At 41.9% G+C, this 12,668-nt stretch overlaps 1 protein-coding gene across 6 annotated transcripts in view; it reads right to left on the bottom strand.

Annotated features, from left to right (window-relative positions):
* Positions 1-12,668, bottom strand: part of RASAL2 (RAS protein activator like 2) — a 215,597-nt gene that overhangs the window by 139,595 nt on the left and 63,334 nt on the right. For 4 of the 6 annotated variants that reach the window (XM_035121311.3, XM_035121312.3, XM_060276605.2 and 1 more), the window contains exon 1: positions 4,161-6,399. The exons of the other annotated variants lie outside the window; for them this stretch is intronic. In XM_035121311.3, coding sequence (XP_034977202.3) covers positions 4,161-4,761 — 601 coding nt within the window. In that variant the 5' untranslated portion in view covers positions 4,762-6,399. Of the gene's footprint in view, positions 1-4,160; positions 6,400-12,668 lie in introns of those variants that run through there. 6 annotated transcript variants of the gene reach the window in all.

The following is a 12,668-nucleotide window of genomic DNA, read 5'->3' as shown; positions in this document are numbered from 1 at the left end:
GAATGTATTTCTCAGCAATCAGGAAAATAAAATAAAATAGAAGTGAGAGCTGGACCATAAAGAAGGCTGATCGCCGAAGAATTGATGCTTTTGAATTATGGTGCCGGAGGAGACTCTTGAGAGTCCCATGGACTGCAAGAAGATCAAACCTCTCCATCCTGAAGGAAATCAGCTCTGAGTGCTCACTGGAAGGACAGATCCTGAAGCTGAGGCTCCAATACTTTGGCCACCTCATGAGAAGAGAAGACTCCCTGGAAAAGACCCTGGTGTTGGGAAAGATTGAGGGCACTAGGAGAAGGGGACGACAGAGGACGAGATGGTTGGACGGTGTTCTCGAAGCCACCAACATGAGTCTAACCAAACTGCGGGAGGCAGTGGAAGACAGGAGTGCCTGGCGTGCTCTGGTCCATGGGGTCACGAAGAGTTGGACACGACTAAACAACTAAACAACAACAACAAGGCTGGATGCCAGCATTCCAAAACAGGCTGAATCCCAATATTCCCTTTTTGAATCTAGAAGCCGTATTTCCTAAGACCACATAAAACCAATTTCTGGTAGTTTTAGCAGTTCTGCATCATTGTTCAATTACACCCCTTCTGAAGAGTGGCTGGATGGCTGCCACCTTACACAAGGCAAAACTACACAATGTTTTATACCACTTCCATATCAGAGGAGCACATACACACAAGACATGCCACCTCCATCGGCTATTACACATTCTCTATGCAAACCCATAAAAGCAGCTTTGGTGGATCTACCGAAGGATCCATGCAGCCCAGCGATGCACTGACAACAGCAGTTGATAAAATGCCTCTAGGACAGTGGTCCCCAACTGGTGCCCCTCCACACAAATAAACTTCTTTGGCAATCACTCGTAGCCAAGTAAGATTGTCTTCCATAAACACAGTTTTAACAATGAGTCCGTAAGTGACTGTGGAGGCCAATTCTGAATCTGCACGTCCTTCCACAGTGGGGACATTGGTTTCCGGGCAGGAGTTGATCTCGGTGTGGATTTGCCAAGCGTGCCTTCCTCTTAGCACGTTTCTCCCTTGCGTCCTGTGTTCGAGTGTCTTCAAAGCCCATGACACCTTTGGTAAAGGCTGTTCTCCAACTGGAGCGCTCGCAGGCCAGTGTTTCCCAGTTGTCAGTGTTTATACTACATTTTTTAAGATTTGCCTTGAGACAGTCTTTAAACCTCTTTTGTTAACCACCAGCATTATGCTTTCCATTTTTAAGTTCAGAATAGAGTAGTTGCTTTGGAAGATTTTGCAAATTATTATTATTATTATTAATGGGTTTTTTTTTATTTCTACCCTGCCCATCTGGCTGGGTTTCCCCACCACTCTGCGTGGCTTCCAACAAAAGAATAAAAATACATTAAAACATCAGTCATTAAAAACTTCCCTAAACAGGGCTGCCTTCAGATGTCTTCTAAATGTCATATACCGTAGTTGTTTATTTCTTTGACAGCTAATGGGAGGGCGTTATAATGTTTTGCAGAGAACAAATAGCCAAAAAGAAGCACTTACATATCTGGTTTTGATGGTTGCTATTTTATTTCTAGTAATTGTAGGGTTACCCAATACAAGAGCACACTAGACTGTAATTAAGAGGTTTTGAATGCCCATGTCAGCATAGCTGCTCATAATAATCAGAGGACTTTTGATTGCAGAGGACCAGTCCAGCAATGGATTCAATGGTTTCCAGATGTTTCCAACAGTTTAATGAGATAATCGAAAGTATTCAGGGATCTTTAAATGCAAGACTTTACAGCCATTTTTTCACAGCTGAATCAGTAACAGTTCAAATTAGATTGATTCTCTTTTTAAGGAACCTTTTTAAAATTATCAGTGTAGAAGATTTATCTGAAATCCAGAGTTGGGGATTAGAATGTTTGCTGAATGCAATCCCAACTGGACAAACCTTTACAACTTTCCTCTGCTTGGCATCTTAGCGAGCATCAGTTTAGCTGACTGATTACAAAGCCATAAATCTCAGATGATGAACTGGTTCAGTTTCAGCGCCTAGTGTGCAATTTAAAGAGAGCATTATTTTCCTCTGTGCCTTTGGCTTCCCAGTTGCAAGCTTTAAATGTCATCGTGTCATTACAAATGCCAGGCATCTGGTCTCCTTTAACACACTGTGCTCTAATACTCTTGTGCAGATAGCTATCACACTCAAGTATGATTCCTGTTTTTTAATTTTAAACGGTCTGCTCCAAACAATGGGATGTCCTTCTATAAAAACAACATTAAGTGAAATATGTGAAAAGAATAGTAATTGAAAATATTATGAAAAATTAAAAATTCCACCACTTTAAGCGGCACTATAAGCTAACTCCTTATTTTGTTGCATACCACCTAGTTGGCTATTGTCCTTTACAAAGTGAGAGCAGCATGTTTACTGGGCCATGGACCTAACCCAGCCAGGATCTAAGGGCTACTGGTTGTTCCTGATGGCACAAGACCTCAATGAAAACAGGGAGAAACACTTAAGAATTGTTTCTTTGAAGTTGAATGAGCCGGCTTTCTTCTCAACTGAACATTTTAAACTGAAATGTACCTTGCCTCTTTTGCAACCCAAGTGGCTACAGGATAGCGGAAAGCTCAGAAAAACCTTTAACTGTAAATATGGCTCTCTCTAAGCTGGGCCTATGGATTTGCTGAATCACGGCAGAAACATTTCCATCAGTGTTGCCCCCATAGTGGCAGTAGTAAAATGTAACAGAAAACACTACAAAGGTTTAAGAACTCCTGACAAGCATTTGCACCAATCACCTTTGCTGTAACAGCATAACACCCAGGTAAAAATCCCTCAATCGAAACAACCATGTTTATGCTGATTAATAACAAACTGGGATATGACAAGACAGAAGTACTGTTTTGGGGGGACAGGAGGCGGGCAGGTGTGGAGGACTCCCTGGTCCTGAATGGGGTAACTGTGCACAGCCTAGGAGTCATTTTGGACTCGCAGCTGTCTATGGAGGCGCAGGTCAATTCTGTGTCCAGGGCGGCTGTTTACCAGCTCCATCTGGTAGACAGGCTGATACCCTACCTGCCCGCGGACTGTCCCTCCAGAGTGGTGCATGGTCTAGTTTTCTCTTGCTTGGACTACTGCAATGCGCTCTATGTGGGGCTACCTTTCAAGGTGACCTGGAAACTACAACTAATCCAGAATGTGGCAGCTAGACTGGTGACTGGGAGCGGCCGCCGAGACCACATAACACAGGTCCTGAAAGACCTACATTGGCTCCCAGTACGTTTCTGAGCACAATTCAAAGTGTTGGTGCTAACCTTTAAAGCCCTAAATGGCCTCGATCCAGTATACCTGAAGGAGCGTCTCCACCCCCATTGTTCTACCCAGACACTGAGGTCCAGCACCGAGGGCCTTCTGGCGATTCCCTCGCTGCGAGAAGCCAAGTTACAGGGAACCAGGCAGAGGGCCTTCTCAGTGGTGGCACCCGCCCTGTGGAACGCCCTCCCATCATATGTCAAAGAGAAAAACAACTACCAGACTTTTAGAAGACATCTGAAAGCAGTCCTGTTTAGGGAAGCTTTTAATGTTTGATGGATTACTGTATTTTAATATTTTGTTGAAAGCCGCCCAGAGTGGCTGGGGAAGCCCAGCCAGATGGGTGGGGTATAAATAATAAATTATTATTATTAAATCACCTTCTTACTACATAACTAGATGGTATGACTCCACTAAATTGTATTACTTCGTGTATTCAGTATATACCATACATGCAACCCTTGGTTTGGGTGTGATGGCAGAGTACATATAAGCATGTTAACATCCCCACCTCCTTTTCCTGCCACTTTTGAGTTTGTGGCAATGCATGCGTGCACAGCCGTGCATGCTTTGAATCTGCGCAAAAGGGTCACTGCCTGTGCTACACAAACAGGTCAACACTAAACAGCTATTGATAAGTTACTGTAATATTTTGGAGAGGAAAGGCTAGCTGCCCACCAAATCAGAGAACACAAATCAGCTTCTTCATACTATTTATTTTTACAAAATGACCAATGGAAATGCAGAAAAACTTTGGCTATTTCCGGGGGGGGGGGGGACCGCACAGGACTGCACATTAACACAATCCCTATGAAACAAGTAATTCACTCACCCTTACAGAACATTAGGGAAAGTAGAAAAATAATACCTTCAGTCAAATCCATCTGACTATTCTCCACTCGCTCATTTTTCACGGCAGCATTATGTTCCCCCTTCCGATTCAGCGCCTTAGAAAAGCTGCTGGAGACGGTAGAAAAGAAGCCACGCACAAAATAACTGTTCTGCTCCCCACACTCTGGTTGCAGAAGTGGCTTTGTGTTCCTCTCTTTCCAGTGTGGGGCAGGTTCAGATAAAGATCTGCAGAAAGGAACCCGAAATGGCCTTGTCGCTGGCATGACAGCCTTCTCTTCTGGGTCTTCTTGGTGACTGTCAGCAATTAACGGGGACACTGTCAAAGGCTGTTCGGCAGTCCTTGCGGCATCTGGCCTCTTGGCCACTTTCCATTGAAGTCTGGGATGAGTCTGCCATCGGTAAGTTCCAAGCAGCTTCCCTAAATCCAAATCTGTTTCTTCCAACGTCCTCTTGCTTCTCACTTGATAGCACCAATGATAGTCCTTCAAACTAGCTCTTACTTTTGTAGAATCGCCATCCTGCACCGACACAGATCTCTGAAAAAGTACAGGGGGACTAGGGCGCTTTTTAAACACATTCATTTTCCACCTTTCAATTTCAGCTACCTCACCTTGCATTTACTTCAGTGCACATGCTCCTACTTGTTAAGATTACCACCCAAGCAACTTCTTTCCAGTGGTAGCAAACATTCTTCTTGCACAGGTATCATTCAGACTCAATTCTACATCATCTCACATCAACTCTGTGTTTATAGTGAAGCACAGTTGGCATCCAGATAAAGATCCTTCTCTCTTGTGATTAAGAGACAGCTTGTGGTGCTAATTTTCAGTTCCTGGGTTTCAGATCTCAGCTGCAGACTTTCAGGCAGGAAGTGACAAAAAGAAGAAGAAAAAACAGAACAAAAAATCCCACCAATTAAGTGCCGGGCAAATTGTGCTTCTGCCTCTCATGTTGTGACCATGAATTAAAAATAGAGAGTGAAAGTACCTTTAGTTTCCACATAAGATCGAGTAGAACTAAAGTGACACCCACAAGAGTCTTGATTATAAAAATAGGATGCATCAAGATGAGGGTTTCAAAGCAACAGTGGCTGGATACAGTTCAGTCCTTGAGCAAGTTAATCTATAGCTGTTGTTACCATCCCTATCTTCAGATCCAGAATAGCACTTAGAAGTAATGCCAAATCCATGAGGACTCAATGCAGCAATTCTTCCAGCGATGCATATGAATTGAATGAAGGAAAGGAGAGGAAAGAGCAGCTGAAACGAAGAACACTGCAAATACACTAAAGGAAAATATGCACAGAGGAGGAGTTAAGCGAGGGGTGGTAGGTGGTGTTTAGTCAATCACTGACCAAAGTAAAGAAGCAGACCACTCTTGAGGCCAGATCTTGTGGCAAACGAAACATGGGAATGTGCATATTTTTAAAGTGAGCAGGGTTTCTGTTTTCATAAATCTAATTGGAGTCAGTAGACTGGAAAGCAATACCCCCTATCTAGTTAAGTCAAAGAAAAACGGCCACCTCAACAAGTTAAGGAACAGCTTACCATATTAAATTTGCTAAGAAAACATATCTGCTAATGGGCACGAGCCAAGTTTCAGACCAGATTGAAACAATGTGCTCACAAACCCCAGAAAATATGGGGTTTCAAATGGAAAGGCTGACAGGCTCTTGGCAAGCATTGCAGAATAAAAAAGAAAGAAAAAGAGTTTGGTTATTTGAAAGAATGATGCAGTTTGGCAGACTAATACAAACAGACCAAACCATCACAGATTCTTAAGCTATCGCTTTTTTATCAGTTGCATAGTGATGCTGTTGAAGCCTCTAGGATACTCTCTTCAAGCAAGGCCACACATTATATTTGGTTTCCCTCTCCCACCAGAAAATGGGCACAGAAAACAGCCCTTGCTGGAAGAAATATCTGAGATCCCACTGAATGTGGGGCCTTCTGCTTGCAAAACGCAATAGATAGAATAGGATAGATTAGCATTACAAATAATATTGTAACAATCCTTACTAGTTCATTTGTGTGTGCGAGTGCACATTATTGAACTTTGTATCCTAAACAGGCAGTTTTTTTAAAAACACGCACACACACAAAAAACCCATCTATTACTTGGTTCTTCCCACCAGCAATCAACTCAGGGCTATTTACAAGATAGCCACAAATGCCTCTCACAGTCCTACTAGTACTAACGCAGCTCCTCCAAGTGTCCCTATTTTCCAGAGAGAGTCACAGATTTACAGAAGCTGTCCCGCTTTTCCTTAGGACATCACCATTTTCATCGGAGGAATGTTGGAGGGTATGCGAACCTCAAGCCAAGGAGGACAGCCCTGTATAGGGAAGTTTTTTAATGTTTAACTAAGATTAAAGATTCTTTTCTAGTTTTTAAGAAAATATTTTTATTTGTTGGTTCTATTGGTTCTATGTAAAAAAAAGAAAAAGAAAAGGAAAAGTTAGCACAAAAGTCAATTCAATTCATCAGAGTCAGTGAGAAAAAGAAAATCAAAAACGGAAGAGAAATAAAATTGGCATATTTCTGCTGGGAAATGTTGTTTCCAAGTATTCTAATAGTGATTCACTGCTGTCTCATCCATATTCGCTGTGGTTTAGTCTGGATTACTCAGCATCACACAATGATGCATGAAAATTGGTCCATATGACTTTGTTAAGCAAGCCTGGCGGCAAAGCCTTAGACAAGATTACATTTGCATTAATATTAATAGGTTTTCTTTTAAAAGCTACCTTATTAAATCAATCACTTAATTGATACAAGCTTCTATCGAAATAAATGATGTGTTCCCATGTGTGCTTTGGTGTAACTGCTTTTAGAAGCAAGAATCTGTTGCCTTTCACACCCTTTTCAGACCAACTAAATTTAATCTCTGAGTGGATGTAGACAGGCAGCTGCTGCCACTACCATTGTACACTAAGAAATTATCAAAATAGTTTGTTTAATAGATTGTTCTAGACAAAACAGCTTCACTTGTGGAGGCAGCCACAACCCAAATGAGGGGTGGCTAATCTGAGAGTGGCTGCAAGACACCCCTGGAAGAGTTTTAAGACTGACAACAGTCTAGGTCACCTGGTACTATGACTACTCTTGACTCAAAAATCAGTCACTTTCAAACATAACCAAGGGGGTGGGCTTTGGATGTAAGTGGAATATGCAGAAGAATTGCTTGGTATACTTTTTTCTCTGTGGAGTTATATTATCTGAGCATCTACGGCAGGACTGGAATATTCAATATAACCATCTCATTGTGCACCCTTGGCAAACATATTATATGAATTGTTCACTCGATTACATAACTTCAGTGGACTATTAGCCAAGCAATACAGTATTAGTTTAAAGTTAATCAACAGGCTCACTCTAATCTATCACAATGAATCACCATCCCTCAGAGAAACCCTAACTTAGGTGAAAATAATGAGCTCCTATCAAGTGCTCAGTAACCACTATCAACTGAAAAACTGAGCCTGGCAACTGGTACGTTCCAAGTGAAGTGGTCAGGAAGAATGGTTCTCCTCATATCTGGCTGCTAACTTTACCATATTTCTGGTCAAAACATTCATTAACCAAGGCATGATTAATGTACCAGCTACCATCTCAGAATGCTTAGCTCTGAGATTCTCAAACTTCTTTCTCTAGGCCACATTATAAGAATAAAAATTTGCTTGCTTGCACCATACCGAATTTCCTATTGAAATTTTCTACTTTCATCACATCTGGAAAACTCATTTCAGCTACCAACAGGACATTCTAGAAAGCTCTACAATTGGGATTAGTGGTTCTGGACTCTCAACCAGTGCAAGCCAGACTCATACAAGAAGAAAGGAAATACCAATACAGTGGTACCTCTATTTACGAATTTAATGGGTTCTGAACGTACATTTGTAAGTCGAATCCCATAGGAATACATTGGGAGAAAAAATTCGTAAGTAGAAACAACCCTATCTAAAAATTCGTAAGTAGAAAAAATCCTATCTAATCCGCATCCAAGATGGCGGACGGAGCTCCATTCGTAAGTAGAGGTACCACTGTACTCACATCCTCTTAGGATGTATCCAGCCTGTATTGTAACCTGCATTATAGCCTGTATATAGCCACCACCTCCCGCCTTCAAAGATCTTGCTTGGGTCCTACTGAAATCCCTATAGTTGCGTGATATGTAGATGGAGACTTAGAAGATACAAGATGGAATGATGAGGCTTAGGAGGCAACTGACTGTCTTGTGCCTGGTTTCAGAACTTGACAAAAAAACTTGGCAACAATCCAGGAACTACAAAATGCAAGCAGTTTTGGGTATGCAGGGAAGTCCTTTGATGAGACCCATTTCATGATATCACTATTTTCTAAAATAAAAATCAGCTGTAGGAGTAAGTCAAAAGGAAATATTTTTCAACTCCCTTCATTTAACTGAAATTGAAGATGCATCAAACAAAGCCTGGGATAGTTGGGCAACAATTGTTTATCGCTTCCTATACTTTTTTCATCAAGGTACTGTATGTTTTCTCTGGAAGTCTTCTCGATCCTGATGCTGACCATAATTCATTATTGACTTGTTGTGACATGGAAAAGGGCTTTTACATTTTGGGCACTAGGGATCCGGAATGACCTCCCAGCTGAATTTCAAGAGGTCTTGTCAATATTGGCACGCAACTAGTTCCTGAACTCACAGCTGTTTAGCAAGCATTCCCTTGATCCTGAACTTCTGATTTTGTTGCTTTTAGCTGTTTTTTAAACCGTTTTAGTTGTCATGCTTTTAGACAATCTTCCTTTATTATGAATTTTAATTAAGGATGTTTTAATACTCTGATGGAATTGCTATTGTATGTTATTTTAATGATCTATGGATTTTATAATTGATTTTATTTTATATCATTTATATTTTCTAATTGACTATATACTGCTTAGAAGCCATGTTGGCATATAAGCAGTGTACAAAGTAATCAAAAATAAGGGGCTAGATTCAACAAAATAACTGCTAGTGGGAGACAGCCCAACGAGGCTTTTCTTCCCCAGTGGCCCTTCCTCACAACTGAAGTTTGGCTTGGGTGTTATTCTTTTCATCCAATGTTCCCAAATAACTGGGTTGTGTAAGGCCAAATGACACACTTATCTAGATCAGCATGACTTTGACATCTTAAAACCAGCTTCATTTAACATCCAGTATCTGCTGCTGGTTGTATGATTCCAGGCATAGGCAAACTTGGCCCTCCAGATGTTTTGGGACTACAACTCCCATCATCCCTAGCTAACAGGACCAGTGGTCAGGTTTCTCCTTCCTCATCTCTTAATCCAGCCTTCCTCAACCTGCTTCCCGACAGATATTTTGGATTGTAGCTCTATGTAGGAGTAGCACCAGGTTAGGGGAGGCTGTCCTCATCTGATTTAAAGTTACTTGCACACACAATTTATCTAGTCTTACCCCTGCCACACAGAAAATTCCACATATATTTGCATTTCATTCAGTCAAAAAGACTTATTTGCAAATTGTGCATATTGTTTACAAACTCCAGGTGTCCCTGGAGCCAGAATGACTAAGTATCAGGGATCATGCAAGTTGTAGTCCAACAACATCTAGAGAGTTTCATGTTGGCAACCCATGTACTAGCAGCTCTCTTGCATTTAAAGATAAAGGGACCCCTGACCATTAGGTCCAGTCGTGACCGACTCTGGGGTTGTGGCGCTCATCTCGCTTTACTGGCCGAGGGAGCCGGCATACAGCTTGCAGGTCATGTGGCCAGCATGACAAAGCCGCTTCTGGCGAACCAGAACAGCACACAGAAATGCCGTTTACCTTTCTGCCAGAGCGGTACCTATTTATCTACTTGCACTTTGACGTGCTTTCGAACTGCTAGGTTGGCAGGAGCAGGGACCGAACAACGGGAGCTCAACCCGTCGCGGGGATTTGAACCACTGACCTTCTGATCAGCAAGCCCTAGGCTCAGTGGTTTGAACCCACAGCGCCACCCGCGTCCCACTCTTGCATTTAGGAAATGGTTTAAAGGTTAGACTTTAAACTCTGGATCATAGATTTTAGCTGAAGGAGTGCTATTTTTAATGCAAACAAGTTTATAGGGAATTTTAAATTTCGTCTACTGTGTCCGCCCCTTGGTGCTCATGTAGTATAAAGGTAAAGGGACCCCTGACCACAATTAAGTCCAGTCGTGAACAACTCTGGGGTTGTGGCGCTCATCTCGCTTTACTGGCCGAGGGAGCTGACGTTTGTCCGCAGACAGTTTCTCCGGGTCATGTGGCCAGCATGACTAAGCCACTACTGGCAAAACCAGAGCAGTGCATGGAAACACTGTTTACTTTCCTGCCGGAATGGTACCTATTTATCTACTTGCACTTTGATGTGCTTTTGTCCCTTGTAGGTTGGCAGGAGCTGGGACCAAGCAATGGGAGCTCACTCCGTCACGGGGATTCGAACCGCCAACTTTCTGATCGGCAAGTCCAGAGGCTCAGTGGTTTAGACCACAGCACCACCCGCGTCCCTTGCTGATGTAGTATACGCTGCTGTTATTAATTTTGCTGTCTGGTCTTTGTCCGCAATAAAGATTGATTGAGATCTTATTGACTTCAGTAATCCACCCCCCAACCCCCCTCCAAAAAAAAGTAAGCATGCTTGCATAAGATTTGGCTTTTGTTGCTTTCACCTACTGAGAATAGAACAGTAAGGAAAGACTGATAGGTTTTGGCTTACTTTAACAGAGGCTGGGTTTCATACTACAGTACTTTCAGTTTATAGCCCCAACATGGCTTAGGAGTGTTTCAAAACAGGTAGCCAAAGTATTTATCATCACGGATGGAATCCGTCTCTGGTATCTTCAGTTCTCAAGGGAGTCTGCTGTCTGATGCATGGCTCATTGTTGTTGTTTCTATCCAAGCATTTTATAAGAATGGAAAGAAATACTTACTGCCAGTTTCCAGCAAAGAGAATGAAGTCATTATTTTTGTATGAGAACAGGGTCAATATAGATCCATGTCTTTGCTAACTCAGAGGAACTCTAAGTGGACCTGAAGGCAAGCAAGCCAGTAGTGAAGCAGGATTTGGTATTCACTGGAACCAGGAATACAGTGCTAACTGAAGCTTTCACCAAGTCAAGGAGGCAAATCAAGATAAATCCCCCTTTTTTTTTGTACAAGCTTTTGGCAAGGATACTAAAAGGTGGTGCTGAGATTAGGACAGCCAAACAATAGAGACACAATCTGCTGTCCCATGGAGATGACTAATGCCAGTAGAGCAGCTGAGTGGAAATAATTAGGAGACGTGGAAGCAAAGGTCACTTTTTCAGTTTCAATGTGTCCTCTTCAGGATTGGAAAAAGCCAAAAAGCCACAACTGTTTCGCCTTTTGATTAAATAGTAACTTTCTCTATGGTTGTGAAGAAGAGTCCATAGTCCATGGCTCAGGTTTACTATAAGTATAGCTGGCACAGAAGCACTTTCAAGATGGCGTTCTCGAGTCCCCCATTCCATTCCAGTTAAGCGTTCACCAAGGCAATTAAACCATTTGCACATTCATCTGCAACACACCTGGCTAAGCTTTTTGCAGTGATGTTGCTCATATTGTGGAGTGCCCAGATCTAAGATTCCTAAAGGCTGTCATAGGTTAATGGAAAATTATTCGAGTCCAGTCCCTGAAGCACACCATTAGTAACTCAGAACCTGAGGAAAGTCAAGAGCCTTGAATGGTCAAAGTCAAGAGAGGATCCCTTAAATGCTTCTTCTTGTAGTTGTGTAGCTTCTTCTTCTCCCTCACTGCAAAAAGCGAAGGTACAGGGAACCAGGCAGAGGGCCTTCTTGGTAGTGGCACTCTACCTGTGGATCGCACTCCCTTCTGCTGTCAAGGAGATAAAGAATTACACAACTTTTAGAAGACATCTAAAGACAGTCCTGTATTGGAAGGATTTTAACGCTTGATGTTTTTATTATGTTTTTAGATAGAGTGACTGGTGAAACCCAGTCAATGGGGTGGGGTGTAAATAATACAATTATTTTTATTGTTGTTGTTGTTGTTGTTGTTGTTGTTGTTGTAAAAATCAGACCTGACAAACTACATAAGAACAAATAAGGTCAAGAGGAGTGTTGCGTTTTAAAACAGTTACTTTGCTAGTATCATCATTAAAAGGTCTTTTGAGTGAGAACTGACCAGATTTAGGAGGAGCTAGAATACAATGCAAAGGAGTCTTGGATGAGTGTTGTACAAAGAACAAAGTTTCCAAGAGTGATTCTGACATTTATCTCTTGGAAACCACATTCACAGACTGGATCAATTTGTAAGCAGTCACAGATGCAACTCAACATTTCTGCACAAATCAGGAAGCTAAGCTGATTTCCAGGAAGACAAACACAGAGAACAGTTAAGTATTTTAATGAGACAGATGGGAGGATAAGCCTAGTTCAGTCTTCAATCATGATTTTTATTATTTTGTTCTCTGATATCTCATAATCATAGACTCTGTGTCTTTCACTTTGACTTCCGTTAAATATGGTGATATATTAACAATATA

The sequence above is a fragment of the Zootoca vivipara genome, chromosome 7 (assembly GCF_965207765.1).
Source record: "Zootoca vivipara chromosome 7, rZooViv2.hap1.1, whole genome shotgun sequence".
NCBI classification, from domain to species: Eukaryota; Metazoa; Chordata; class Lepidosauria; order Squamata; family Lacertidae; genus Zootoca; species Zootoca vivipara.
This window is presented reverse-complemented; position numbering and strand designations above follow the sequence as displayed.